Below are 27,032 nucleotides of genomic sequence, written 5' to 3'. Positions count from 1 at the left end.
ACCACATGTTTCCCAGTCCCCGGTTTCCTCCTGTACTAACACTGGATAAACCGCCCAAACGGGTAGTAAGCTGATAAGTGGCGAATATGATACACAATACATTACACCTTAAACAAATTCACATCTAGGTGGCCCTAGTTCCGGTCGTCCTCGTTACACGAGGGGCAACAGTTATCATTTTTTATGTATGTATGTATGTGGCGACGGGGACAGACAGAGATGACTGACGGGAGTCTCTAGTCACAACTCTGCACATTAGTGGCATAGATAAGACGGTCGTTTATGTACTGGGATCTAGCCAGCAGTGCAATTAGGACCTGTCTGTGCTCAGTCGCACAGACAGGTAGGAACAAAGGTGTCCATCACTGAACTTCAATATGCAGACGACCTCACCCTCGTCGCTCACAGTGAACTCGACCTACAGGAGATCCTGAACACCCACACAGATGCATATGCACACTTCGGCCTTAAGGTTAATGTATATGACTCGGTTTCTCTTTCAGCTTGCCCCTGGTTCAGCCACACGTCCACCATCCATCCAGCTTAACGGTACTACCCTCGCTAATGTTACCCACTTTCGGTATCTTGGCTCCCACCTGTCTGCCACCGAGGACATCGATGAAGAGATTCAACATCGGGTCAAATGTGCATCTCATGCTTTTGGCAGACTCCGTACCCGTGTCTTTAGCTGTAGGGAGCTGAAATTATCTACAAAGCTGCACGTATATCGATCAGTAGTCCTCCCCACCCTGCTGCATGGCAGCGAGACATGTGTCACATACAGGAGGCACCTCGAGTCACTTGAAACTTCCACCAACGTAGTCTACATCCCATCCTGCGAGTTCGCTGGGAAAACAAGAGAACAAATGCCAGTATTCTCGCTTACACCAAGTGTAGGAGCATCGAGCCTACCATTATCTATGAGCAACTATGCTGGACTGGCCATGTTACCCGCATGAACGACAGTAGACTGCCAAAACAGCTACTTTACAGTCACCTAACGAATAGTAAACGTTACGCTGGTGGGCAACTGAAAAAGGTATAAGGATAGTCTTAAGACAAAACTGAAAAGTGCCAAATCGACCCCCTCACCTGGGAGACGATTACTCCACACCGTAACGCTTGGAGAAGCACCACACGAGAAGGTGTCAATACAGTACTTTCGAGTTCACCCGACTGCATACCGAGGCAGACAAACGCTGCTGCCGCCCCTCCCGCACTAGATATAGCCCTCCACACGTGCAACATCTGTGGACGGTTCTGCCGGTCCCTTATCGACCTCTAGAGTCATGAAGCTCATCAACGATGGCGACATTTTTAATAACTCATATCATTGTATCATAGCTGGATGATCGTCATATTCGATTCCGAATGACAACAAAGTAGTAGTAGTATCTATCTATCTATCTCACAATCAATCAATCAATCAATCAATCTCTCTCTCTCCCTCCTAGACACACACCTTCCTGAAGACGAGAGAAGCATCCCGTTGGTTGAGTACTGAGAGGGTGATACCCTTGTTTGTGTTCCTCACTGATTCAGCCTGAGTTGGTGGTGAAGTCCTAGGATTCTGGGGGGTAACCTCACGCTGGGGGGTGACCTCGCGCTGCGGGGTGACCTCACGCTGGAGAGAGACCTCACGTTGGAGAAGGCTACAGGGGTGTTGGTCTTGGGGATGGTAGGGGCAGCCATTCACCTTCAGTCCCCAGCCATTGAGGGTTGAGGAAACTTCCACGTACACTGGTCTGGTGAAGAGAGATGATGATTATGAGAGAGAGAGAGATGCTTTCTTTTACCACGTGTGTGTGTGTGTGTACATTAAAGAATTGTCTCACAAATGAATATCCAAATTGTACTATTTTTTGTAGAGTGGACTGTGGTTATCCGATAATGAGTCTTAACGTACTTAGTGAATGTGATAATAGTACTATGTGAGTTAAGTTGATGATATACTGTAATCACCTCTACAGCAGGAAAAATAAATATGTCATTACATTTTTCTGCGTGTAAAAGATGGGACAACTATACTTACCCTGGGTTTCCGAGAGAGACATTTGGGTACCATTAATATTCTGAAGTTTTTGTACTACATATACCTGTGCTTGTATCTCTTATATTACTTAAAACTTACCCAATAGGATGACTGTTGTGAGCTAATGGGACACACACACACTGATGAAGTGTTAATAATAATAATATCATTAACATAGCCCGTCCGCTGATGACACCACTAGGCTTACGTGTTTTCATTTCGTCGTACGTCCGGCACCTCCGTTTGTTTACATCACCTCCACTTTGTAATTTATTCCAAGCCGATAATATTATCCTCTCTAGATTATTAGTTATTTTCGTTTTCTTTACGTTTTTAAGTTTGTACATGCGACTTTTATTCACGTAACAATATATATTCTGTTCTGGATTCACTCTATCGTTGGCACAAGTAAAGATCTACAGCGTTAACACAACGACACAGCGGCAATGATGAGCGTTAGTCTGGGGTAGAGGAAAACTTCACCCTAAAAATCATGTGTCGACGTGATTGTTTTATTGTTTTCCTCTATACGATGTAGCGTGGCAAGTTGATACAGGACTAGTAGTAGTAAGTAGTAGTAGTAATTATGAAAAACAGGTGAGGTGAGGTGTAGTATAAGGGAACTCTGAACTTTTATTAAGGACAGGGAAAAACAGGCTGCTTGCTTCTTCTATTCTTATCAAGGTTCAAGAATGCGGAAAGAACTAAGTTTACCCGGTGTTAAAGATAGAATAATTATTGTCAACCTCGTGATAGCTTTGAGGCTCTTGCGTGGTGATCCAGATACCATTGCTTCTAAGAAACTGCTAAAATACGTGAGTCATAAAACTAGTGAGTCTAAATGGATCCAAACTACAGCTAAACATATGAGGATGTTGGACTAGACCATCTGTACAAAGCTGAGACACAGCAGCGCTTCCTGCCACCCTGGCGGACAGTTCCCTTCAATACCACAACACCAACGTACCCCCCTAAACGACTGACCACACAAGCCTTATTTCCAACACACTACCAAAGTGAGAGCTCTTGACCACATACATAACCTACAGACTGAAAATAACACCATACAGACCTTCTACACTGACGGCTCTCTTAACACTGTCTGTGGGAGGGCTGGAAGTGTCAGTGTGACTCAGCCTAACGGTAATGTAATAGAGAAAGGAGCTAGAATTAATAACAGGTCATCCACTCAAGAACTGAACTATTTGCCAAACTCACAGCCCTGAAACTTGTTGAAGACACTGCCAGTCTCGTCATCACTGACTCCTTAACCCCACTCCTTGCTCTTGATACCCTAAACTCAGATTGTCACCCGCTTTTCTCTGAAGCCAGACACAAGTATATGTTTCTTGTTGACGGGGGTGTCATGATCAAGCTGCTGTGGGTCCCCTCTCACATAGGCATCAGTCAACATAATAAGCGTTGATGCATCAGCTTAACTCGCGTCCAACAGGACAATTTTGAATACAATCTAGGACTGTCAAACAGAACCTTAAAAATTGAAATCAGAAAACAATTTATTGATGAATTTGAAACAAGTAAACAAGTACAAACAGGCACTAGACAATCCATTGTTTACCGTGATGAGATGTATCAGGTAAAACATGTATATGGAGAAAGTAACAGGATCGCTAGATCACAAGATGATGTAACCGTGAGTACAAATTTTATGCAAAATGTGTGGCCAGACATATGGCTACACACACCAACACTACGTCTTAGACTGTGAAAAAATAGAACCTTATAGGGATAGATCCAAGCACACTGTGTATACAATGGCACAGCACTTTATCTCTGATGACACGATAGCTGATATACTAAGGCTGTATCCACACTCCGCATCTAGTACCTAATCAAAATTCTATGTACCGACTTAAACAGATAATGTACATGAAATACTCTAACATTCATTGCCAATAATATCATGATCACTGGGGTCTGATAAATACCCTTTGTGGCCTCTACTCTGCAATCCTTTTTGCACTACCGCTTACAGGATGAGTATGGGGTGCACAATACACTTGCTGCCGTCCGCGGCAAAATTAAAAAAAAAATCCAAGTGACTCACATTCGTAATATGATCATTCTGCCAATACACTTAGGTTACCTAACAGATAGATTAGTGAACAGCTCGCCATCTGGATACCATCTAGAAGTGGAATGCAACGCCATCTAAGAAGCAGAGGTCACTTCACGACACGAGTTTTAGGGCCCAACTATCACCCCCCCCCCCGCCCTACTGAAGCTTTCGTGAAACAAGGTTCAAGGACTTTTGATTTAGTCTGACGCAACAACGCCAGCACAGTCGCTCGCTGGGCTGTCAACTTTCACCCCTAAAGGTTAATACTACACATATGACTTGGTCTAGCAACACCTCACTCACTCTCTCTGGAAAGCTAATTATTACCAACAGGTGTGTACTGTCTCCCTCGCGGAATTAGAATGTAGAGACTCAACTAATGGACGATCTAGGAGGGGAAAACTGTACCATTGTTGTTAATGTATTTTCCTGATAATCATTTCTTCCTCAGATGGATGGTCGGTCAAGTCAAGTATGTTTTACACACACACACACACACACACACACACACACACACACAAAGTTTGTAATCTTTGTCCATTAAATTCTTCTATAACTGACGCATGCGTACCTTCTATCATTCCTTACATGAATAGGCCTACTAAACCGAGTCCGTCAACTAGTGTTAATTTCTCTACCATCTTCTTTTATATGATATGATTCCCTCAGCTGAAAACACTCAGCATACTGTAAATTGCTAAACACGAATTTCTACTTTTACTCGAAAGCTACGTCGACAAAATTGAAACTTTAATAATTTTTATAACTTTCAGCTATATTAAAAGTGATTATAAACCGTCACTGCATCTCTCAAGTAGCCTACATTAAATACAAAAATTTTCATGTTTATGTTTTAAAAGTGTTACCTACAGGGGTGGTTGGTGTAGATGTTCTCACGGCGGTAATGGCGTTCTAAGTAAATTGTCGTTTTCTCTTTACAATGATTTCATAATCCGACTTTGAATGCGCATACGTCACAAACGCTCCATTGTGGTTTTTGGTGATCGAATTTATAGTTAAAATGCAATAGAAAACAACAAGCTACAACAACACAACAAACCACAACAAAAACAACAACAACAAACAAACAACCATAGTAACGGCCAGAATTGCTTAAGCTCAGCAATTATTGGTCAGCATTCAGCTTCTATTACCCGTTTCCCCTTTCTCCCTCACCTCGTTAAAAGAGGCGGTGTACTGTTGGGGAGGAAAGGGGAGGGGGGGGGGGAGGGGAGGAGCACCTGTCCCCCAATTGACGTGTGGGAGACCACAACATCGCCGGGGTCGTGTTTCTTCCCAAGTGTGGGGCCGTGGCGTCATGTGGTACTGTGTTGGCGATGGGTAACTTTACATGCCACAACAGAACATCGGGAATGACAACTAACACTACTACTACATCACGATGTATCACGAGCGCAGGCCAAACACTTTATACCATAGCCACCTCCTGTGACCTGACCTCATACCACATCTCTCTGGGGTTACATCTTCTCTGTGAGTACGCCAGCCTTCACCTCTGTTAGTAAGGCCTGTCACCACGAGTACCTCCATGAACCTGTCAACACGAGTACCTCCATGAACCTGTCACCACGAGTACCTCCATGAACCTGTCAACACGAGTACCTCCACGAACCTGTCACCACTATGAACCTGTCAACACGAGCCTCTATGAACCTGTCAACACACGAACCTGTCAACACGAGTACCTCTATGAACCTGTCAACACGAGTACCTCCACGAACCTGTGTACCTCTATGAACCTGTCAACACGAGTACCTGTCAACACGAGTACGAACCTGTCAACACGAGTACCTCCACGAACCTGTCAACACGAGTACCTGTCACGAGTACCTCAAACCTGTCAACACGCGTACCTCCACGAACCTGTCAACACGAGTACCTCTATGAACCTGTCAACACGAGTACCTCCACGAACCTGTCAACACGCGTACCTCCACGAACCTGTCACCACGAGTACCTCCATGAACCTGTCACCACGAGTACCTCCATGAACCTGTCAACACGAGTACCTCCATGAACCTGTCAACACGAGTGCCTCTATGAACCTGTCAACACGAGTACCTCCACGAACCTGTCACCACGAGTACCTCTATGAACCTGTCAACACGAGTGCCTCTATGGTGATCTGTATGATGGGGCGACACCTGAGCAGTTGATGACTTAGTCTTAGAGTCTTTGTGTGTCATCTTTCTGTCTGGCAGGAGAGGAGGAGGTGGTGGCCGGCGGTAGAGACAGACGCAGCAGGAGAGGAGGAGGAGGTGGAGCCTAGTGGTAGTTCCTCAGCTACTGGTACAAGAAGGAGTGATTGTGTGTCGTCACTCTTCAGGCAAAACGTTATAAGCGAGTCAAAGTGGAGGTGGTGTATGATGGACTTACCCTCCTCCACCACAACTACTTTCTCCTCCACAACTACTTTCTCCTCCACTACCACTCCTTCCTCCACCACTACCACCTCCATCACCACAACCACGGCCCTCCTCCTCCACCACCTCCACTATCACTTCTTCCAACACCTCCACCACAACCACAACTACCACAACCCCCACCTCTACCACAACCACCTCCACCACTACCACCAACAGGCAGAGACACACACACACACCCTCACAATTGACAGTTTCAACAACAACAAAAATAATCCAAAAAGAAATTCCCGTCCTATAGTTCGTGGTGGTCGTCTTTATCATTGTGTTCCGGCCAGACCCCATCACACCATGGCTACAGCTGGTCCTGAGTGGCTTATAGTTCACATCTTCTCTGATCAACGTCGTCAGTACTGAATGTTGGGTCGTTGCCTCTAGTTCATGTCAGTAAACAAATTATCTTATAGTCCAACGAGGTGACCAGTCCACACCATAGAGTCAGGAGACGTGTTCAGTGTTGTAGTTCGCTCCAGAGAAAACACACAACGATACCGACTGCCCAAGAGAAACACCATCATAAATAGAAATACATCCTTGATAAGTTTAAAGCCTGAATTTAACACAGATGACTAATCGTTTTTATAAAATTCTTTGTATACAGACAGACTGACAGCCGGACAAAGCCGTATATAGGTTCGCTACATTCACATCATTTCATGCTGACACAATCGATGAAAAACTCTTCTTAATTTCCAGCTTCCCTCAAGATCACACAGTGGTAGTTTTAAAGACCTCTAAGGCGGTCCTGCACCCTCCGTTGGCCATCCCCCCCCCCCTCCTCACGAGACGCACACACACAACAGACGGTAGTATATAAAGGCCGCGTCGACACGTGCAGGCACCATTACCCCGCCAGCACGTGTACGGTGTAAACGTATTGTTGTTACTGCCTGTGTGTACGTTGTGACCACCACCTAGAGAACACCCCGCTGTTATGGTGAGTACCCGCCGCTTCTTCAGGCTCTAGCTGATGTCCACGTGTCAACTTCCTAATAGAATCCATGATGTCCCGTTTCAGAGCTGTGGACATCGGACATCCACTTGTTTAGTCAACGTCTGCTTAATGTCATTGATGTCCAATTTTTTACATCTTCCGTCGACAACTTATACAAATGACGTTCCCTTTAAGAGCTGTTGATGCCCAGCCATATCTCTGCCGGCGTCCCCGTGTACAGTACTGGACGGGTCTTGGTGTAAATACTTTATCCCATACTCATGTCATCAATAATTTGTGTATAATTGACACTTACTGTACTGTATATGCAGTGTTATAGTGTTCCAGAAGATCAACACGAATTATACCATGTTTTTGAGGATAATAGTTCGTTATTGCGTAAATCTGAGGATTATCACCAGTTACCGCGTGTCTCTGAAGATTATCACCAGTTACCGCGTGTCTCTGAAGATTATCACCAGTTACCGCGTGTCTCTGAAGATTATCACCTGTTACCGCGTGTCTCTGAAGATTATCACCTGTTACCGCGTGTCTCTGAAGATTATCACCAGTTACCGCGTGTCTCCAGTTACCGCGTGTCTCTGAAGATTATCACCAGTTACCGCGTGTCTCTGAAGATTATCACCAGTTACCGCGTGTCTCTGAAGATTATCACCTGTTACCGCGTGTCTCTGAAGATTATCACCAGTTACCGCGTGTCTCTGAAGATTATCACCAGTTACCGCGTGTCTCTGAAGATTATCACCTGTTACCGCGTGTCTCTGAAGATTATCACCAGTTACCGCGTGTCTCTGAAGATTATCACCTGTTACCGCGTCTCTCTGAAGATTATCACCTGTTATCTCGTGTCTCTGAAGAGTATCACCATTTGTCTCGTATCTGAAGGGTGCCATTTATTAAGCTGTTAATCTGTGGTGATGGACAGACATTTTAGGCGCCAGATAAATAAACAAACGAATTCATGGTGTCACATATCCCGCTTTCACAATACAACTGCTTAATGAAGGTACAGCAACTCTCTCAACAGGTGGAGCAGCGACGTAAACACGGGCGAGAGAAAATTTTAGGTCACCTTTTGTATTTAGAAAACAGAAGAAGAGATCACCCCACCTCCCCCCCCATGTCCGATCCTCAACCTCAGTGACGTCATCAATGTAAACAAACTTTGGACTGTGTTCGTGACCTAAATTCGGATTTGTTAAAATAACTTGTGTTTAATTTCACACCTCAAAGTTGAGATATAAGAACGCAATTAACTAACTCATTTAATCTACTATACTTAATATGGTGAGTTAAACAGAGTCGAGGTTACACTTGTACCATAATTAAATGGGTTTTCTAATAATTATAAAGTTAGTGGAAAACTCTAAGGATTTAATCTTGGAGAATAGGGGGTTCCTTTATCCAATATGGCGTCGAAATTACACCAAGACTCTACCGGAAATACACTTCCGAACTCATAAGAATATTAACTTTATCCTCAGATACTCTTAACTGTATTTACATATACTTAAACCGCAGCTTCCGATACTTTAACCAACACTTCAAAGGAACAAGCTGTGTGATTGGTTGAGGCCTCCCAGACCACTAAGGGTCATTAGGGAAGTAATTACTGGCGCGGGTGGTTGGTGGTGGTGGTCGACAGTAATGGAGAAAGTACCTACGGGAAGTTCACCTCTGGAAAGTCTCTAACCATACACATATACTGCCTGTGTGTGTGTGTGTGTGTGTGTGTGTGTGTGTGTGTGTGTGTCAGTGTTTTTTTGTTTTTGTTTTTTATTGGGCACTCCCGTACATCCTTGTGTAAGGTGAAGCTCAGAAGCGTTTACAGTGCCCAACAGGGAAGCATGCTAAGTTCATGCTTGCCTTTATGTCTCATGAGTTAAGGGCGTAGAAGCCTGAAGAGTCAATGGTTTATGTCATCAAGTTATTGGAAGCTCCAACAACTTGTCCCTGAATACGAATTCGCAACTTTCGACTTACACCAGGTACCTACTTTACTGCTAGGTGAACAGGGACTAATGGGGGCTAGGAAGTAAGTCCAAATAACTTCCACCGGCCCGGGAATCGAATCCGTGACATCTCGCTTGCGAGGCAAGAACGGTACCGCTTCTATCACCGGTCCCCCTGTGTGTCAGTGTGTGTGTGTCAGTGGGTGCGCGTCAATGTATGTATGTGTGTGTCGGTGTGTGTGTGTGTGTCAATCGTAATAGAGCTGTGGGTAACCAAACACTTCCACCTCACGCCAGACAAGAGGCTCAGCGTAGTTCAGACGCCATAACGAACGATGTCTTCAGGTGTAGCCTAAGTGAGTCATCCATCTTAGTGTCGTAGCTTAAAAGTTCCTCCTGTGGCGTCAATTTTCTCCTTTACGCATTTTTTTATCCACTAGGCGGCGTATCAAGCGTGTTATGCAAGTGTTGATGAAAGTAATGTTTATTATACGGCTTACTCAAAAATTAATGTGGATATTTCTTGTTGTAATAAAGGCGTAAGCTATAGGTCTTCTTGTATGAATAAATATATGAATAAAATATAAATACACACGCGGAATAAATAAATAAATAAACAGATTAACAAACAACTAAATGCATTAATAAATATAAACTTTATCAACAGAATATTTGATAATCCGCTAACGGATCTCGAACGCATTCTGAAAAGCTTATTTACATAGATGACGTCAAGAGCCGGATTCTTAAGCATTAATGTTGTCATCTTAACGGGTGTTGCAAAAGGTCACTTAAACTACGACACAAAGATGGATGATTTACTTAAGTACCAGAGCGGAGGGCGTCAAGAACCCCTGATATACGCCCTTCTCTCCTGTGTGTAGTACAGTAATTTACGCCTCATGAGATAACACGGGCGGGAAAAAGTGTTTACCTACGCACATTTACAGTTTGAGGAAGCAGTTAACTCTCTTAGACACAGTCCCCTGGTGAGTCTTGTAACACGAGCTAAGGGATACAGCCTCATCTTCCTCAGCTAGTGATGTCAGAACTGTTACGCCATTGGCTCAACACCTCGTACATTAAATATCACAAATATATTATTGGAACAAATACAAAAGCGAAAGATATAAATTTAGATACCGAACACTATTTAAACACTATTTACAAAAGTATTTACACTACATCAAATAAGAAAATGATGACTGGAGGACTGAGTAGTGGCGGACGGTGACTAAACTCTGAATTGGGAAAAACACAAAATATTCACACTAATTTTTAAACAATGTCTATATTCATACACGAATTACGTCACGACACTTCACAATTAATGTATTATGGCGACGTAGCAATGAACAGCACAACACAATAACAAGTCTCATAATACCGTAGGCCCAACAGCCAGCCGTCCCGAGCCCTCCTACCTGTAACAGATTCGTTGGTTCCCGAGTCCACCCAGACCCACACCACCTCCATACTAAGACATAAAGCTAACATTATCCACAACACACAACTTACACTACACACTATATAAAATACTCTACACAATAATCACAGCACCTAAAAAAAAAAAAACCCAAATAAAAACTAATTAAACACAATACAAATTAATAAGTAGAAAATTTAACTAAGAATGGAAACTAAATCAAATCAGGTTTTACAAAGTCCAGCTCCGGTTCGATCACCTAAATAAAGCAGTCTAGCATAACAGATCGTATCTAACTCAAGTACTAAAGATACGAAACAAAGATCTAGACTAAAAATAAATAAATAAATAAAATAAATCGTCTCGTAATTACACGTGTGAGTATTTGGAGTATGGCAGCAGAGAGAGAGAGAGAGAGAGATGGGAGGGGGTTGATGGACCATACATATCAAAGACAAAATCTTCCCTTTCCCTCACTTCTCCCCTTACCTTGCCCCCTCCCTTTACCTTACCGCACCCTTCAGTCACGTTCACCAATATGGCTACCTAAGGTCCTTTACATACGAGGGTTTTATTGCCACACACACACACACACACACACACGAAGTTCGCGTGAAAGAAGCCTCCAGACACTAGATCAACGATTCCCAATTGTTCTAATTTTTTCTTCCCCTTAGTTGGATTAATGAGAACTTATCTAACTACTATTAAATGGCACCAAAATTGTCTGATACTGTACCGTCACGTTTCATCTTTTTCCTTCTCAGGTGAACCTATTACGCTTGATGGTCAGTTAGGGGCAATGCGGATATAGTACACTGTGGTCATTACACTCGATCTGCCTTATTTGTAAAGTTAGGTACACATTTACAGCTGGATCGACGGGAGTTACCCTAGGTGCAAAACGGTGACCATTAGGTGTAGAAGCTGAGTGTTGTATTCTCTGGGCTACACCAAACCCATTCTGAGTCCTTCGTTATACAGGATCCAGGCCAACAGGGCGATCACTACACACAGTAAAACTTATCTGAGGTTTAGAGGTGTAGCTTAATTACCACCACCACCACCAGTGTGTGTGGGGGGTTGAGGGGGATATTGCCACATTGGTCTCTAGGTCAGAAGTAAAGACATTGATGGAGGTTATGTCAGGTTTTGTATTTGAAGGTTGAGTTCTGTTTATGGCACACTGCTAAACTGGAAGCCATTTTGGATCTTTAGAGGATGGAATAATACATGGACACATCTCTGACACTGGAGAAGGGGAATATTGGAATCTCTGAGACTGGAGATGGAATGACACTGAGATGGCCATATTGGAATCTCTGACTTGACACTGAGATCCTGGCAGCCATATGGAATCTCTGACTTGACACTGGAGATCCTCTGGAACTGATCTGGGATCCTGGGCCATATTGGAATCTCTAACTTGACACTGGAGATCCTGGCGGCCATATTGGAATCTCTAACTTGACACTGGAGATCCTGGCGGCCATATTGGAATCTCTAACTTGACACTGGAGATCCTGGCGGCCATATTGGAATCTCTAACTTGAGACTGAGGGCATTGGCGGCCATATTAAGATCGAGCAGCAAGTGGTGTCTTTAATCATGCCTCTAGACTACACCTCGTGATTGTTTATTATGACACTGCCTCTGTTATTGGTGATGTGTTTACTGCCTGTTGAGAGAGAGAGAGAGAGAGAGAGAGAGAGAGAGAGAGAGAGAGGTGACGTCACAATAAACATGCGACGTTGGAAACATACGGTAGGTTAATGACGAGTGTTGCCGTCTAATGGTCTCTGTTTATCCTCGGTGTTAAAATCAACGTCTTCTCGCAGGTTATTATGACCCCAGAGAGACGTTTTGAGGAAGAATTTTTCACATTCCCACTGCAGGATTTGTGAAGGTCATATAGTGTAACGGTACTACACTCATCTCCGTACGTCTGTCTGTAGATAATGTTGTCCTTCGTTCAGTAACTTGAGAATGACTTCGTGGTTCGGTATGAAAAGCGATACATTCTCACGCCATCAACACCGTTCAATTCCACAACTAGCGACTAATAGCTCTATTTATCAGCTATTATCTCTTGTCCACTTAGATGTTTGGGGGGCAAATCCCTCCTTGTTGGTCTTGCAAAGAATATACCATTAAAAGTCATTCTTATTAAACGCCAATAAGAAAAAAATCTCCCATTGATTTTAATTTAAAACAGAATTATCATAAAAACCTTTTGTAAAATACTACTGAAATACAAGACCAAAAAACTCTCATTAGTTATACAAATACCCCTCGTTAACCACTAAACCACAAAGTATTTTTATTTGACGTTATCATTGAACACTAACACACTCTCAAACTTCCCCAAGTAACGCTAGCACACCCTAACTGAACTCACCTATATTTACGTCTATTTACATCTACTAATACTACAAGAGCTTTTATTTACACCGACATGGAGATTACCACGTCAAAATCACTCTAACAGAACACAAATACTCCTCACTCGTGTCCATAGTTTCTCTCCACCGTCAGAGCTACTCACATAAACACTGATATTAGGTGTAAACACTTCTCTCACACCGATCAGGGTCCCAGTTAACGCCCTTCTCTCACACCGATCAGGGTCCCAGTTAACGCCCTTCTCTCACACCGATCAGGCTCCCAGTTAACGCCCTTCTCTCACACCGATCTGGATCCCAGTTATCGCCCTTCTCTCACACCGATCAGGCTCCCAGTTAACGCCCTTCTCTCACACCGATCTGGATCCCAGTTATCGCCCTTCTCTCACACCGATCAGGCTCCCAGTTAAAATACTTTAAGGTCGAGAAAACCATGACTTAAAGCGGGTAAAAAGAGTCTTACTGCACAGGCCTTCACAGTGAAAGGGAGATGGAGTTTCGATTGCATACATAACTGATAACTGTTGACTTTCGCACGGTGGGCTGGGGGTAATTTTCACTTTGCAACTACAATACCTTTTCCTCTGACCGCTTTGTGGTTTTCTAACAACAGGCTGGCTACTCTAAACGGTCTGTTCGTAAGTTTAAGAGTTGATACGACGCTGTTTTGTAACCTAGATGTGTGTGTGTGTGTGTGTGTGTGTGTGTGTGTGTGCGAGGGAGAGAGAGAGGGGTCCTTGTGGTTTGTAGTTTTATTTGAGTGATGGAGAAAGTTATATGAATAAACGTATATGGGAAGTACTGTACTTCAGCTTGGTGTTTTGAAAGCAGAAACCCGAGCATACTCATAACACACACACACACACACACACACACACACACACACACACACATACAATGAGTTAGTTAAAATGTCAATGAACGCACAACTTAATTATATTGTACATTATTATTACTGTATTATTATTATTATTATTATTATTATTATTATTATTATTATTATTATTATTATTATTATTATTATTGTTGTTATTATTATTATTATTATTATTATTATTATTATTATTATTACTTACTTACTAAGACCCACCGACGCTCGGAGCAGTACACACACACACGCTATATATACGTCACAACACAACCTACGGCCTCCAGGACATCCACCAAAGTTAACGAATAACGTCACATCCTTGTTCAGCTGACCTACTGCTGTGCCTGCTGCTGTAGTAGAGAGGTACAGCAATAACAGCAACTCACCACAAGACGACTGCTGTATCTCGCTGGTAAATGTATTAACGGGCCACAGTTCTGTCAGGTCTTCAGAGAGCAGACTGTTGTTAATGCTGTAACCTAGATCATTGGTCTTGGCCTCCTGCTGTGCCCAGACGAGCAGCACTCAGTCAGCTCACCTGCAGCTGTCAGTGCTGTGCCCTACAGGTAGAGATACATCACCTGAGTGTGTCAAGAAGGTCAGTGTGTTAAGAGGGTCAGTGTGTCAAGAGGATGAGTGTGTCAAGAGGATGAGTGCGTCAAGAGGATGAGTGTGTCAAGAGGATGAGTGTGTCAAGAGGATGAGTGTGTCAAGAGGATGAGTGTGTCAAGAAGGTCAGTGTGTCAAGAGGGTCAGTGTGCCAAGCGAGTGAGCGTGTCAAGAGGATGAGTGTGTCAAGAGGATGAGTGTGTCAAGAGGATGAGTGTGTCAAGAGGATGAGTGTGTCAAGAGGATGAGTGTGTCAAGTAAGTAAGTGTGTCAATAATGTGTTTTAATCAGGTGAGTGTGTCAAGCGGATGAGTGTGTCAAGCGGATGAGTGTCAACCAGGTGAGTGTGTTAAACGGGCGAGTGTATCAAGCAGGTGTGTGTGTGTGTGTCAAGAAGGTAAGTGTGTCAAGAAGGTAAGTATGTCAAGAGTGTGTGTGTGAGTGTGAGTGTGTGTTAAGGAGGGAGGCAGTATCAACAGGTGGTAGAATGGAACAACAGATGTGGGCAGTAAGTGAATCCCCCCTCTCTCTCTCTCTCTCTCTATCTCAACGCTAAGTGACCGTCTTAGCATCGTACAGAGACACTACTTCCCTATAATTCGCTATGCCTCTCCCAGCAACAGTCCTAGCAACATCTAAATACAAATTGGTTAGCTAGGAGTAACTATACCACCTCCTCGCAGCAATCATAACACTATACTGAGGGAGAGAGAGAGAGAGATAATTCCCTAGCAACAACTACAAAAAAATCTAATAGCAAAGTGTGGTGTGATTTGAACCACAAGACGGTTTCTCCAGCATAGCATCACCCTCTCCCCTCCTCTCCCCATAGTGGGGGAGGCCCCACTCCCCTCCCCCTTCCCCATAGACGAGTGGGACCAGCCTTAATTGAGGGAGGTAATCAGTGGTTATTCATTTTGTTTATCAAAGGTTCTGATTGGTTGGTTGTCTGGGAGATATAGAAGAACATTTTTAACTAGGAAGGTAAAAAAAAATTAGGACACAATATTGACTAGGCACTAGGGGCGGTGTACGGTATATTGAACGGATAACTCTCTCTCTCTCTCTCTCTCTCTCTCTCTCTCTCTCTCTCTCTCTCTCTCAGCTCTCAGCCTAGTGTGTGTGTGTGTGTCGCTGTTTCATGACCTTGCAATAATTCCGACCCATTACGATTCATACACCGTACATACTCTTGTCAACAGGGCAGCTCTGTCTTTCTCTACACTACACACTCACTATAGGCCATTAGGTACAGTGTTTGAACCAATGAGACTCATACTACATCATGTCTGTCTGTGTGAAATAAGACTGGAGAAATACAGGGCAGATGTTACTTAAGTTTTAACCTAACCTTGAGTGTCCGTAGCGGCGCCACCAACTCACTCGGTTTAAACGCATCAGCCCCAAGCTCAAGGCCAGACGGACCCTCAGTGGTGTAAACATGTTATCCCTCCAGGCGAGTGTTGTAAACCTTCTATGATTATTATGTTTACGTACGATAAATTACCTTCACACTCTCTTACAGTCAATACTACATTACATTACGTGAAATATTACGTTATCTGATGTAATTTTCAACCCTTTTCCCCATTTAAATAATATACAGTATTATGTGATTTATGTGATGACTAGTGATGGCTTATGTGATGTTATGTGATGGCAGTTTACTCGTATTACCTGAAGTTTAACCAACCGATCACTAACCTAACCTAACAAAATAGCAGTTGGTTAATCTTCAAGCGAAAAAAAATGTGTTGAGGAGGTAGAGGCATGATGGTGTGTGATGACGGCGGTGTACACTATAAAGAGTTGCTTCTGACCAAATAAACCAATATGCAACGTTAACAAAAACATCCTCGTCACATTGGGTAGAAAAAAATGAAATGGTACGGCAATATTTTTGTTTTTGTTTTGATTCAAGTAAATAAAATCCCGTTTATTGTGACATTTGACATCTTCCTCCTCCTTCCCTCCCCGGTTAGTTGTCGAGTCACATTTCATCGGTCTATTATATCTCATTAAATTCAACGACATTAATAATAATCAGTTGAATTATTAATGTGACGGCTCGCTCTGGTTGATGGTTGAATAATGCCTCGTCATCAATGTCTTCACTGTATCAATGTCAATTCTTAACTGATATCTTTATGTCTATCTTCATTTTATTTGTCATTTTACCATTTGATCAGCTTGTGTTAGGGCGTTGGTCTCTTCTTTGTTATGAATTTTATTGTTTTCATGCATTCCATTTTGAGAGACTGTAGGAATGGATTCTTTTAGGTTATATCGTGTTTTCTTGAATCTCTCTCTCTCTCATGAACGACACACACGCTATAGGGGACCTGAGGACCTGGAGGCCACCCAGGTCCATAATTCATTAGGAACAGCTCACCAGGGTCCTTGTGACGAGGGCTGACTCTTGATCTTCTCATTAACACAGGGTGAGTGACGAGCCCCGATATCAGGGAGTTGTTGGAGCTTCCAATAACTTGATGACATAAACCACTGACTCTTCAGGCTTCTACTCCCTTGACTCTTCAGGCTTCTACGCCCTTGACTCTTCAGGCTTCTACGCCCTTAACTCATGAGACATAAAGGCAAGCATGAACTTAGCATGCTTCCCTGTTGGGCGCTGTAAACGCTTCTGAGCTTCACCTTACACAAGGATGTAGGGGGGTGCCCCCCACCCCCCTCAAAAAAAAAGATACACTGTGTGACGCTCACCATGGCATCACACATATTGTGACCAAGTCCCAGGTTGCTGATCTGACCTTCTGCCTCATTTACACACAATTGCAGGGTCTCAACTGTTTCTCTTACTATTGAGAACACAACATACATATATTGTTGCTCACTCTTGATCTTTTTTTTTCATTTCTTCATTCTTTATTATTATTATTATTATTATTATTATTATTATTATTATTATTATTATTATTATTATTATTATTATTATTATTATTATTACATTTCGCCCCCCAGGCCCTGATGTGGGTCAGTGACCTGTGCCCGGGTGGGCTAATACCTGTAAAAAAAAACTGTCTGTCTGCCTGTATGTTTAAATCCTTTTTGTCTCTCTGACTGTAAATTTATATAATTAAATTTCTGTCTGTCTGTTTATCTCTATTTATCTGTTTGTCTGTCAATTTATCTATCTGCCAGTCTGTATATCTGTCTGTACTCTGGTATAGATTAATATAATCTTTTCACTCTTCTTTTTGCGTCCCCCCCCCTCCCCCCCAGGCCCCGTTGTGGGTTGATGACCTGTACCCGGGTGGGCGAGTCCCCGTAAAAAAAATGTATAAGAAAACGGACACGTTTGAGGGCAAACACAACTTCTTTTCTTCTAATTTTCAGATTATTGTTTAGATTGTTTTGATCTGGTGGCAGAAGCCTCTAAGCCGTCCGGGCGGCTGGTCTGTTCTCTGTTACTTTGTTATGAATTTCACTGTCCAGTGTAGTCCAGGGAGGAACCGGTGTGGCGCAGGGCTTAAGGTGAGGCTTGGTAACGGAGTGGTGGATCAGCTAAATGACTCCACTGTACACATTTGAAGAGTCCTAGCTTGGTACTTAAATCAATTCATATGTGTTCTGTAGCCATTATGTTCTATTTATACTGAGGTAAATATCATAATAGATATCTGTACTTTTTGGGTGTGTCAATCAAAATACACGCATTAATAATTATTTTTGCTTCATGCTGTATTGTATTACAATATTCACTGTATTTTCGCGTTGTGTGAATATGCGTAGGCCGATATTTTGACCATGGGAGGATCCAGAGGAGGACCAAGGAGTCAGGCCCCCTTAGGTGAAAAAAGGGGCCCCCCCTTGAGGGTTTTGAAGCCCCTTGTAAAGTTTCGACCATGACAGTTCGGTACAAATTTGTACTGATAATAAATAATCTCACTTATGATGTTGGAAATATTGCATCGTCAACCTTAGAATATATCCTCTTATCTAGTGCACATGGCCTCAAAATTTCGTTACATTCGCCGTTGACTGATGGTTCAGACATTTGTACATTCTAAGGGAGTCGAAGTCCTGGTGTAGTGTGCTGAGATTACTCTGTTTGGAAGGGTTACACTGGATAATACCCTCCCCACACCACGTCTGTCCCGGACCGCGGTTCAAACCAAGGACATAGTATGTGAGATATGTGCATTACCTTTGTACCACCAATATTCGCCAATATTTATTGATCTTCGCCTTATACCATCATACGTCATTGTGTCATTATCAATGTGTGGGACGAGCCGAGCGACGGTGAAACTAATTGAGTTTCCCATTCTCCGTTTTCTTTGTTTATTACCTTCACAGAAAACCACGATCACTATAATGTTCTGGGGTAAATCCGTAGAATTTTGGCCACACACACACACACACACCAGGGGCGGATCCAGTCCTATAAAAGGTGGTGAGGGGGGGGTCCCAAGATGTTATGGGTGGGGAAACATGGCGAGCACAGCGAGCAACACCCAGCTGGGGATCTTTGGGGAAGGGGCGCTGTAAGCCCCCCCCCCATTTTATATATATTTTTTAATCTGACCAATATTATGGGCATTTTGAGGCCATTTTGAAGCCACATGCACTTGATATTAGGAGATGTTCGGAAGTCAATAGTACAGTAATCACTTTTACTATACAAAAACACCTGAGTACAATACTGCATTAAAGAAAAAATATTGGATTTTTCTGATGAAAAGGGGGGGGAGGTCCGGAACCCCTGGATCCGCCCCTGCACACACACACACACACACACACACACAGTAAGAAAGTTAAAAAACACACACATTAGGCTTCCATATTCATTACGAAGCGCAGGACCACACTAATGAGGGAAGTGTTTATTGGTAGGCAGTCGGTCAGTACTGTAGTGAGGCGTGGAATTACCTCAGTACCATATGGCGGCCACGAAGGTACTTTCTCCCTCACATAACCATACTCGTCAGGAGGCGCTGGGCAACCACAGCCGTCATCACTCTACCACCAACTGTCTACCTTAACACCATCTGCGCCTGGTGTTACGTGTCTGTCTTTCTCTGTCTGTCACGTGTGGCGACGTTTACCACACATCTCACCTCAACACATTAAACATGGACACGATTTCTTTAAGGTTATTACATATTCTTATTTATTATTATTATTATTATTATTATTATTATTATTATTATTATTATTATTATTATTATGATTATTGATATTATTACTATCGTCTTCATTATTTTTGTTTTGCGATTATTATTATTACTGCTATTATCAGTAGAAGTAGTATCAGTAATAGTACTAGTAGTAGCAACAGTAGTAGTAGTAGTATAAGTAATAGTAGTAGTATCAATATAAAAAAAAGTAGTAGTAGTATCACTTATCTACCTATTTTCACTTTCGCCCTAAAATCTCCATACAAGATTAGTGTGTGTGTGGTGATGTAGGCAGAGCGAGCGAGGTTCCCGACCATCGCTGCGGTGGTCAGTCCTCTACACAAATTATCCATGCACATAATAAGAAGCTTGGCCTCTTGTAGTTGTTATAGATGGTTCAATGGCCAGGGGTACTCGCACCAGGCTATTTCCAGGCCCAATACTGCTCTTGGTTCCACATTCTGGGCTGATACTGTTCCTTTGGTCTACCACTCACTGTGTGAACTAGTAATTCGTCCTGCCTGACTCCTTGAAGTGGTGTCCCCTCGTGTTGGTGGTACGTGACATCATGAAAAATGGCCCGGGTTTACGTCTATCATTTCTTTCAAGGTTTTGAATGTCTCTATGAGATCTGCGGCATTGCCTCTAGTGTCCCACTGTCAGAAAGAGTCACTGGTCACGTCACCTCTTGCTTGTATGATATGGATGTACAGTCAACCAAAGATGCACTGACTCCACCCTGGGTCTTGTACTCGCAATTTTACCTGGCAGTACTTGGTAAAGTAAGACTGTATGTAATGGTGATTGTGACTGGTGGATCTGTTTTCGGCTGTATCACTGTCAGGATAAATATCAAACAAACCAAAGGTAATATTTTTATAATAAAAAACTATTCATCGTTATTTTAGATCATGAGAAGTTTCCAAATATTCGTATATTTGCTTAAATAATGAAGAGAATTTGATATAAGAATTTTTTGGCAGCTGTGGTTGTAGTTGAGTAGCCAGTTTATTAATATAATTTTCTTCATTATCAGAGCGCTTACAACTGAGTAGGTTATACCACAGTCGAGTGTCCATACCTGGTGCTGGCGGACGCTCACCCTACAAGGGGCACAGCTCAAGGTTGAAGAAACCGCAACTCCAGAAAACTGTGAGGGCAAACTTTGTCGGAGTGAGAGTTGTGAACTCGTGGAACAACCTGCTAGAGAGTGTTGTGACGACACCGAGTGTGAGCTCTTTCAAGACAAGACTTGACCAACACTGGAGTAGGTTCAGATACGTTCAGGAGCCAGTTCATGCCCAGGTCTTGCCAACAGAGAGTAACAGAGACGTGACCGATCGCCCAAGCGGCTAACGAGCCGACCAGTAGTGAAGAGGATAAAAGTAAAAGTAAAAGTGAGGTGTTATGCAGCTGGTGTAGCCCTACCAAGCCTTATTTACAGGATACAGTACTCCAGTGTTCTCCTGTACTAACACCAAACAATAAAGTTTGTAACAAATAGAAGCCCCACCATTAGAAGGGACAGTAAGCTGATAAGTGGTAAAATAACAGAGGTTAAGTCGGGCTTAATACAACCGATACTCCTTCAACACGGGGCTGTACTTAAAAATTTTCTTTGATTAAATTCTTTACGCGAGAAAACATACAGCTATAACTAAAACAAATGTAGATGGTAAAAAAAAAACTCGTTTCTGAATTCGTGAGTCTAGGATCATAGTGACCTCATTGGAACACAGAAATTACGTAGAATTTCTTGGAGTTTCATAATAATGGAGTTTGCTCTATCCAATGACACCCCCCCCCCCCATCTACTTGTTAAACCTCAAACTATGTTAATAGAGTAAATACATGAACAAATTAGTATACACACACCAGTAACGCGGAAGAAGGACGGTAATTAAGCCAAGAGAATGGAGTGTTAAAATACAACATTTCTCACACCCGGAAACCAGTTCAGTAGACGACCATCACCGGCCAACTGAGAGGTGTGTTGTAGACTGTGTGACCGCCTGGAGGAAGCAGTGGTAGTGGTGATGGTTGTGGTGATGTGGTGGTTGTTGTGGTAGTGGTGATGGTTGTGGTGATGGTTGTGAAGTGAGTGAGGGTTATTGACTTATTGTGGTGGTGGTGATCGTTGTAGTGTTGTTAATGAGAGCAATTGTAATGATGATAGTAGTAGTAGTAGTAGTAGTAGTAGTAGTAGCGATGGTATTGGTGATGGTAGCGGGAATTGTGACGCCTGTGGTCCCATGAAGAAAATGGCGTTGTCTCCCCCCACCCCACACTCACTCCTCTTCCTGCATTGTGTGGCTTACCAATAGAGTGTGTGTGTGTGTGTGTGTGTGTGTGTGTGTGTGTGTTCGTCCGTCAATTAGAGGAACATAAGCTGTGGAAAGGCATCTAAAACCACTCACTCTCACCCCCACCCCCTTCTGTCTGTCTGTCTGTCTCACACACACACGCTCAGCCTACCTGTGGCGTGTAATTAATGAATTTACTCTGCAAACTTCGCGGTAGAAAGCGTAAAGTAAACTATCCTTCCCAGGTAACTGTTGACACTACCCGACCACGACATACAGTCCCGTCAATCACTTCCCCACTGGTTTGGTTAGGTTAGGTTAGGTTAGGGTATGAAAAATTTGATTTGTTTAATCTAACCTAACCTATACTTGCTGCTATATTTTGCTGTTGTTACCAGTAATACAAGTACCACAAACATGACTGCCAGACGAACAAAAAAGATTTTTAACCTCACATCTGAGTTGATCAAGGCAACAACATATTGCACTTATGAGTAATTGAACCATTCTGTTATTACCTCATTTAACGTAGGATTTGCCGAATAAACTATAATAATTGTATCACTGTTTACATATCTTTGAGGTGTAGACGGCTCCTGGCGCCACCATCATCGCTGCCAGACGGAGGAGGAGTTACACACTTTATCAACACCGACACAATATACTGTAGACCTGAAAGAGGAGACAGCTGGGTGACACTCCCCTGCTTGGACGGTGTGAAGGAGAAGAGTATTATGAACCGGAATTACGGCGTCTGGCAGTACTTTATGGGGGGGTGGGGGTTTGGAGGGAGGGGGGTGATAATCAACTCTGTAATGTACTATAAAACACGAGAGTTGTGCGTATGTATGTATGTATGTATGTATGTATGTATGTATGTATGTATGTTTATCTTCATCTTCGCCAGAACGAGCGTGTTTAGATAACTTCATAGGCTTCAGTTTTACTCAATCAATTCCCTAACCTAACCTAACCTAACCTAATCTAACCTAATCTAACCTAATCTAACCTAACCTAACAAGAGTATTTATTAGACCAACAGACTTTGGAGGAAGTGGAGGTGGAGGGAGGAAGATAGAGAGAGATGGGAGGAGAAAGGCAGGGGAAGGCGGAGGGGAAGAGAGAGAGAGATAAAGAAAAGGTAAGGAGAGGTGGAGGGAAGTAAGGAGAGGGGCGGGTGGGAGGAGAAGGGAGAGCGTAGGGATAGGAAGAGGTAAAAGGACCCAGTTTGGAGGCCAGCTGACGCATCACACCCCCCCTACCCAAGACCTACCTATTACCATAACTACGCCGCTACACCGCATAAAGAAAATAAATTAAACAAACGGCAATTTTCTCCTAACTTTCGCTGGCAGGACGGGGGAGTTGTGTCAGAGCTCCGTGACTCCCACCCCTCAGTTGATCTGCCATCCTCGGAGTGTGTGCGTGGGTCCTCCTTGCCTATAGGAAATGGAGGGTTGTTGGCAAAGAATCAAGGTAACTCACCATATACAGACAGACAGGTAAACATACACACAGCCGTTCTCTCTCCAAGTCATGATCGAGAAAGGCCCTCCAGTTAATCGGAGTTCGTGGGTTAAGTGACTCTCGGGGAATAGTTTATATTTGTGGCTAAACTGTGTAAGTGTGTGTAAGTAAGATGTACTTGACAACAGGGATGGGCTATCTTCTCTACAGTGTACAAGATGTGCCCCTTGCCTCTGTTCACGAATCCATCTTGATACACTCCCGGCTACAGAAAGACTCGGTGTGTTACTTCGTCTCTGTGATGTTAGGAGCTGGTGAGTGGCCGTGAATCTCGTCGTCACTATTTATCGCGAGAATTATTATCGTGAGATTTGTCCCAGCTTACTACTGTACTTCCCGAGAAACCGAATGATATTGTGATAGTAATCCTTTTGGAGCTTCACTTCTGCCGCTTACATAAAGGCTTCAGAGCATCTACAGGACCACGACACTGTATATTGAACTAGTCCAGCTGTCTCAGGCCATAACCAACATCGTATGTAAACAAAATCTTCATGACTGCTGCTACACGTTCATCACACGCTGCCGGAGTGTCACCCAGGGTTGGACACCTCGATCCTGGGCAACGACACATTACCACGCCCACATCTCGCTGTAGAGGAGGGGCGCTGGAACGGACGAGGCAGGGGCCGTCTGCCCATTGAAGAGAGATTGTGTTCATGTGGTGTTATTCACTCTAAATGGCATGTTGTTGAAGAGTGCCTCCGAACAGTAGATATACGCCATCAATCTAGTATTTCAACCTTTGTAAATTTACTATCTTAAAGAACGGATTATGAAACTGTTTGTCGTGCAGGTCATCGAATACTTCCTGTACTATATAGTTACAAGTCACAGGGACACATGCACCAATACCCACAACTGTTGTGTATGTTTTAGTTTATTTTACTTGTTGTTATTTTGTTACTTTATTTACTCGTGGGTTTCCTCTGTTTTGTGTTACTGGTTGAATCAGTGAACTTTTATTAATGTTTGGTGTTTTAAAGCATTGCATTTGGACCAGTTTATGTAAAACTTTAGTGTAAACTTTGTATTTATAATTTGTGGTCAATAAAATATCTATCTACTGACGGAGGTGTTACACTGTGGTGACCTACACTAATGATTCTCGTGAATTATACTGACGATAAAACATAACATTTGACCTGTTATAACCCAAAGCCGCGGGAGAAATGGTTGTACTGATGTTAGTTATCTTCCACGACACAAGGACAATGGTCGGCTGATGTTGTTTATCGTTTAATATAATGTAATATTATCTCTCCGTCAGTGTAGCTGCTGATGAAGTACTCTCAACTAATAAATGTGTGAGTGAGTAAGTCAGTCTGTCAATATTAGCATTCATAGAGCTAACTGACGCAACTCAAAAAAATAGACACATATCTCCCATCGATGGATAAATCGCTTCACTCACCACACAACATCACAACACCTACACGTGTCCTCTGATTAGCGATTTATCTTGGTAAAGGTCACGGTGTTCTCGTCTCACCCAGGTAGTATTGTGACCCGTCAGCCTCACAGGTCAAAGGTCATTGTCTAGAGTGACGAAGACACTGTATATATATATATATATATATATATATATATATATATATATATATATATATATATATATATATATATATATATATATATATATATATATATATATATATATATATATATATATATATATATATATATATATATATATATTTCTTTAATGGGTTTGAAGAGAACCTTGTCCACTTAGGGTTTCAATGTAATGTTGGAGCCATATTGTATTTTGATTAGTGTTTCAGAGAGAGAGAGAGAGAGCTTAAGTTAGTTAGATGCATTTTTGTGTCTTAAGTCTAGCGAAAAATTTGACGTAGGAATCTCTGAGAAACAAGATCCCGTTCAACTAAGACAACGCTTTCATCATCGTGTACAAGCTAAAACAAAGCTTTCATCTTCATGTACAAGCTAAGACAAAGCTTTCATCGGCATGTACAACAATATCCAGCAGTGTATAATTATTGTGCATATGTTTGGAAAGTTCGACCACTGAAAACTGTGTGTGAGGTGAACCAGCCACACTAGCCCCGTCCACACAACTCATCATAGTTCTGTATTTAGCCAGATGGAAACGTCACCGCAGACCCATCGTGAAATTGATGTTTATATGCAGGGCAACCAGCTGGGGGAGGGAGGGAGGGGTGGGTAGGGGAGGGGAGGGAGGGAGGTGAGAGGTAGGGGAGGGAGGGAGGAGAGGGGCGGAGGGAGGGAGGGAGGGAGGTGAGAGGTAGGGGGAGGGAGAGGAGGGGCTGCTGTATTACTTATCAATTGATGGCTAAAAGTTTTTGTCCTAAAACACACACACACACACACACACACACACACACACACACACACACACACACACACACACACACACACACACACACACACACACACACACACACACACACACACACACATACACACACACACACAGACACACACACACACACACACACACACACACACACACACACACACAGACACACACACACACACACATACACACACACACAGACTCTACCCTAACTACATACATTAAACACATATTCACTTATCACACCTTTGTCAATCTGTACTCTGGATGATACAGTGAGATAATATTTTCAAAGCCTAACCTAACCTAACTTAAACTAACCTAACTTAACCTAACCTAAACTAACTTAACTAAAGCTAACCTAAACTTAAACTAACCAACATTCTCAAAACCTAACCTAACCTGACCTAACTTATCCAAACGTATCCTAACAAACCAACATTCTCAAGACCTGACCTGACCTGACCTGACCTAACCAACACTCACAAGACCTGCAGGAACCCCATCTGTCACCCTTGGGCCGGTCACTCCTCCGTCAGTATCACCCGGTAAGGTCTCCTCCCTCGGCCACGCCCACGTCACTATCACTGTAATGGGCGTCGTTGGCCTTCATCTAATAATATAGACGTTACTGAAGTGTTATGGGCGTGATAGGCGGCCGTGACGTTCCCAACACAAAACTAAGACTAACCTAACCTTCTTTACCTAACCTAATTTAATCTAGCCAAATCTAACTTAAACTAATCTGGTCTCACCTAATCTAACATAACCTAACTTAATTTAACCTTAACCAAACCTGAACTAACCTAAACCAGCCTAATTTAACCCAACCTAAACTAACCACACACACACACACACACACACACACGCGCGGTCTGCTACAGTACGGTTCATCTGATGACAGGTGACGGTTCATCTGATGACAGGTGACGGACCATCTGATGACAGGTGA

At 42.9% G+C, this 27,032-nt stretch overlaps 2 protein-coding genes across 4 annotated transcripts in view; one reads left to right on the top strand and one right to left on the bottom strand.

Moving 5' to 3' along the window:
• LOC121859737 (protein O-linked-mannose beta-1,2-N-acetylglucosaminyltransferase 1-like) overlaps positions 1 to 27,032 on the bottom strand; it is a 58,794-nt gene that overhangs the window by 4,770 nt on the left and 26,992 nt on the right. The window contains exon 2 of the mRNA XM_042356692.1: positions 1,463 to 1,745. The gene's annotated coding sequence lies outside the window, so the exon portion shown is untranslated. The remainder of the gene's footprint in view (positions 1 to 1,462; positions 1,746 to 27,032) is intronic.
• The window catches only part of LOC121859736 (cell surface glycoprotein 1-like), a 29,639-nt gene continuing 10,009 nt past the window's right edge, over positions 7,403 to 27,032 (top strand). For 2 of the 3 annotated variants that reach the window (XM_042356691.1, XM_042356689.1), the window contains exon 1: positions 23,598 to 23,691. In XM_042356691.1, coding sequence (XP_042212625.1) covers positions 23,665 to 23,691 — 27 coding nt within the window. In that variant the 5' untranslated portion in view covers positions 23,598 to 23,664. Of the gene's footprint in view, positions 7,494 to 23,597; positions 23,692 to 27,032 lie in introns of those variants that run through there. The other variant, XM_042356690.1, reaches the window with a different exon arrangement.

This window comes from Homarus americanus, unplaced genomic scaffold, assembly GCF_018991925.1.
Source record: "Homarus americanus isolate GMGI-L3 unplaced genomic scaffold, GMGI_Hamer_2.0 scaffold27231, whole genome shotgun sequence".
Classification (NCBI taxonomy): domain Eukaryota; kingdom Metazoa; phylum Arthropoda; class Malacostraca; order Decapoda; family Nephropidae; genus Homarus; species Homarus americanus.
This window is presented reverse-complemented; position numbering and strand designations above follow the sequence as displayed.